The sequence below is a fragment of the Thrips palmi genome, unplaced genomic scaffold, assembly GCF_012932325.1.
Source record: "Thrips palmi isolate BJ-2018 unplaced genomic scaffold, TpBJ-2018v1 HiC_scaffold_5, whole genome shotgun sequence".
NCBI classification, from domain to species: Eukaryota; Metazoa; Arthropoda; class Insecta; order Thysanoptera; family Thripidae; genus Thrips; species Thrips palmi.
The window spans coordinates 5,375,474-5,379,854 of NW_023144632.1; the positions used below are offsets into that span (position 1 = coordinate 5,375,474).

Genomic DNA, 4,381 nt, shown 5'->3' on the forward strand with positions numbered 1-4,381 from the left:
AGGGCAGTCTCACAGGTTTTCGCGATAACGAGAAATACAGCACGGCTTTATTTATTTGGCCGCGCTCTGCCCAATCCTCAATTCAATCCCCAACCGTCCCTGGAAAAAAGAGGGAGAAAAGGGGCCGACCTGTGATTGGCGCCACGGCGGCCCGCCCCTGCCCGCCGCCCGGCCCGGCCCCTTCTCAAACGGAGCCCCCTTTTTAAGTGCCGTCATTTTTCACGTTTTTTGGGGGGGGTCGGCGGCCTCATTGTGCCTTGATAGCCCCGTTCTAATTCGCCCTACCACCACTGCACCCCACGAACATCCAACGGCCGGCGGTGCACTGTAGAGCAAGTTCGCGGCGCTCACTCGCACCTCCCGGAGTGCAGCCCGCCCCTGACGCAGCAAATTCCGTGTTTACTTTAGCCGTCGAAAAAGCGACGTAAATAAGAACATTAGCGTTTGGCCTCGGCAGCTCGGCCCTGCACTGGACGGCCTGGACGGCGGCGGCACACTGCCACAGGCCTGGGTCCGAGGAAAGGGGCGGCCGACGTGCACGTGTCTCTACCTGTCGAGAGACTCCGCCGCCCGCTCGGTCTGTCTCTCTCGCACCCCTCAGGCACACTCCGTGAGTGCGAGAGAGACGGGTCGAGGGACTACCGAGGAATGTCGCACCGAGGCTGCCCTCTCTGCCGTGGTCCATTGGTCCAGCTTAGACCAGCTGAGGAGCTTTTCGCCAACTGGCAACGTCGCCCTATTGTGGCTAGCGGTGCATGGGGCCGTCGGGGGCGTCCTGCAAGCGCCCTCTTGTTCAGACTGCAGTCGAAGAAAGTGCTCCTTGCAGTTCCTCAACAATGTATGCCGTATGCCCTGCAAGGACTCTGTGGTCCTTGCAGTGACGTCCTTTGAACCCTAGCTACCTTGGGATGATGGGCTGTCGTGTTGCTTTTCCAGTGCACCCACCCCGAGGCGCCGAGACGCCGATGGCGGCCGTCCGTTAGGGACGTGCCCCGGGAGAAGGATGACAGCGCCACTAACGACGACAGGGCCAACTACTAAAGGGCCGGGCGGGGCGGGGAGCGCATCACAGCGCTGCGGCGACAGTTCAAATAAAAATCAAACGCGGCGCCCTGGCCGGCGGGGCGCACTGCCGCCACCTCGCCCTACCCGTTTAGCGTCACTCAGCCAGCAAGCCCTTCGTAGCGAGCCTAGAGCCTCCTGAGTTGTCGCCTCTCCCTCCCCCCACGAGTCTCTCCACGCCGTCGTTCGCCTCCAGCCCGCGCAAAGACGCGATACACTGGCAGAGAGGCTGGTAGTACAGCACGCTGTCATTTTTCGGCAGGTGCTGCTGACAGCGGTCCTCGCGTGGATCGCGGCTTGGCTGCCTCCACCGGTCTTTAGGCCCACTTTGCAGTGCACCCCAACCATGAGACGAGTGGTGAAACTTGGCGCAGTGAGGCCGTGTGAAAACGGCGCCCTTCGCGTACCTTTCAAACACGACAGAAGCCCTTTTTCTCTCCCAGAGGTACATAGTCCAATCAACAAGTGGGCGTAACGTGAGAATGTCTTCCTCTTTCCCCTTTGCAGCCGAGACTTTGATTCGGTTTCTTCAGGTAGCGCCGCACCTGGGTTTGTGTGTGGGGGGGGGGGCGTGGATGTGTGCTAGTGGGCCTTCATTGATAAAACGCGTCCTCAGAACGGCAACAACAATGCCGCCGTGTCATATCACACCTTTCTCAGATGAGCCCATCATTTTTTTTATCCGGCGGGTTCGCTTCCGCGCCCCGGTCTGGGTCCCCGGCGAGTTTTTCATCCCCTTTCACTCATTTTCCCACCTGGCCGATGTCGTCGCCGCGGATCCAGTTTCACTGCATGATAGGGTGCAGGGTCGGCGCACCGGAGGCGCAGTGGTGCGTCTGCCTGCAGGTCTGCAGGCCCCGCCATGGCCCCGCCATGGCCCCGCAGGTGCAGCGGAGTCGCATTTCAGAAAAGCGAAAATGAGGCAGTCACTCCACACAGTAAATGTCTTACGGTGAAAGGCTGCACCAACATAATATGGTGGAGATTTTCTCCATAATACCAACGAAATTCGTGAAAATCTCCATAAGGTACAGTGAATTCTCAATGGTATGTTACGAAGTCAGCTGCACCACCATAATATGGAACATTTTCACCATAATATGGAGAATCTTTACTGGAGAACATTTAGAGTGCACGCGGTCTGACGCCACGACGGTGCAGCGTTCGCGCTGCAGATATCGATTCCCAGGGTCACTTTCGTCGTTCTGTCTCTCTCGCACCTACAAAGGACGCTCTCTGAGAGAGAGAGACAGGGTGACGAAAAGGACGCTTGGAATTATCAGGCTGCGCGACGCCCGTCCGCGTCATGCAACTTTCATCGCGAATTCGTCGGACTTGCAGTGTGGACGAGCGACTCTATGAATCGAACGGCGCATAATTACGTATTCATACGCATGCAAATGTGGCTTTCTTTCTGCCGCCGCTTTCTCGGAAAGTCGTTGCCCCTGGAGGGGGAGGGAGAGCGAGACAGAGAGGGCGTGTGCGAATAATCATTTTCGCGCCGCCGAGGACGCCCCTTTGGGGCGATGGCGAAACCGAGGGCTCCACTGGGAGGCACTCCACTGGGAGGCACTCCACTGGGAGGCACTCCACTGGGAGGCACTCCACTGGGAGGCACTCCACTGGGAGGCACTCCACTGGGAGGCACTCCACTGGGAGGACACTCCACTGGGAGGCACTCCACTGGGAGGCACTCCACTGGGAGGCACTCCACTGGGAGGCACTCCACTGGGAGGCACTCCACTGGGAGGCACTCCACTGGGAGGCACTCCACTGGGAGGCACTCCACTGGGAGGCACTCCACTGGGAGGCACTCCACTGGGAGGCACTCCACTGGGAGGCACTCCACTGGGAGGCACTCCACTGGAGGCACTCCACGGAGGCACTCCACTGGGAGGCACTCCACTGGGAGGCACTCCACTGGGAGGCACTCCACTGGGAGGCACTCCACTGGGAGGCACTCCACTGGGAGGCACTCCACTGGGAGGCACTCCACTGGAGGCACTCGAGGACATGGTGCCAAACTTTGGCAGCACAACAGGAAGTCAAGACTTCTTGTCGGTTTTTGGCAAAATCGATTTTCCAGCAACTCGTCTGCCGGGGACGTGTCTTGTCAAAAAATGATGAGACTTCCCTGCCTCGAGGTGTCGACGCCACACTGTTCCAGCTCTCCGAAATACCTGTGAGGGATGTGGGGCCTCGAGGCGGGCGTGACGCACGGCACACTGTACAACGTGACGTCGTTGGAAAACAGCGAAGGGGGTCGCGGATCGCGGCCGCGTGGCGCGTTCGTGATACAGGGAGGCCAGTGTGTGACATTTCGTTATCTGCACGCGAAGGGCCAGAAGGGCGAGGCCTTCCGCCGCGCAGACAAACCAAATGGGCGCCTGCGTTCAGCTTCGGATGGGTTCAGTTAGATTTCTTTTCTCGAACGTTAGGATAGACTAGACCCTTTTCGTTCCCGGAGCTGATGTACTTAATGTTTTTCTCACCTCAAGCTTACGCCTTGCAACAAAGTGATTTTACCATTTTTCCTATCCGTTTCACTTGATTTTTGTCTCGAAGTCTCCGAGTTGCTGGTCTCGCGTGTTTTGTAATCCCTCGTTAGAATGCTGATTAGTACGACGAGAGGAGCGTTACCTGGGCGGCCGGGGTTTGTCGCGTCACCTTGGACCCCATTTTGATGCTAATGAAGGGCACCCTCCCCCCGGCCTCCGCCCTCCGGCCCTCCGGCCCTCCGGACGACACTTCCTGCCTCACCTAGCCTGCCTGGAAAATAAACAGTTTCCTTGGAAGAAGAAGGTGTGCAGAATTTGCGACCGGACTACCGGTGCCGCAAAAGAGACACCGCCGGCACCGACCCGGCACCGCCCCAATGGGAGCACGCCCGCCACGCCTCGCCCCGCCCCGCCCCGCTACGCCCCGCCACGCCCCGCCACGCCCCACGCCTCAGACCGGGAATTCGTACAGTATGGGCTGATATGAGTAACAAATTACGGGATTTACTGTAATTTGTTTTAAAAACCTGAAAACGACAGACTTTAAATTCTGGAACACCGTGCAATGCGTTAGCATTGAATTACGTATTTTAAAACTTTTTCTTTTACTTTTTTGCAGTTTAGAATGGTCGGTCTCTTCTTTGTGCGAAAATCAGCTGTGACTCGTGGACAGTGCAGTGTGCACCCATTGGGTGGGTGGTGGAGGTGGATGTCCAGTGTCGGAAGTGTCGGAAGCGGGGGAAGCGCGTTGGAAGGCGGCGGGGCGGCGAGGCGGCCCTTTTCAAGTCGCCAGCTCGCGAGGCTCGCGGAACGAACGCGGC

The 4,381-nt window shown here is 58.4% G+C and overlaps 1 protein-coding gene across 1 annotated transcript; it reads right to left on the reverse strand.

Moving 5' to 3' along the window:
- Positions 1-2,552: 2,552 nt before the first annotated feature.
- On the reverse strand, positions 2,553-3,077 carry LOC117650792 (vegetative cell wall protein gp1-like). Its single transcript, XM_034394393.1, has one exon. It carries the CDS (start codon positions 3,075-3,077, stop codon positions 2,553-2,555), a length of 525 nt encoding a protein of 174 aa, XP_034250284.1.
- Positions 3,078-4,381: the final 1,304 nt, after the last annotated feature.

Excerpts from the sequence above, each read along its gene's own strand:
- LOC117650792 (XM_034394393.1), bottom strand. The coding sequence starts at position 3,077 with ATGTCCTCGAGTGCCTCCAGTGGAGTGCCTCCCAGTGGAGTGCCTCCC.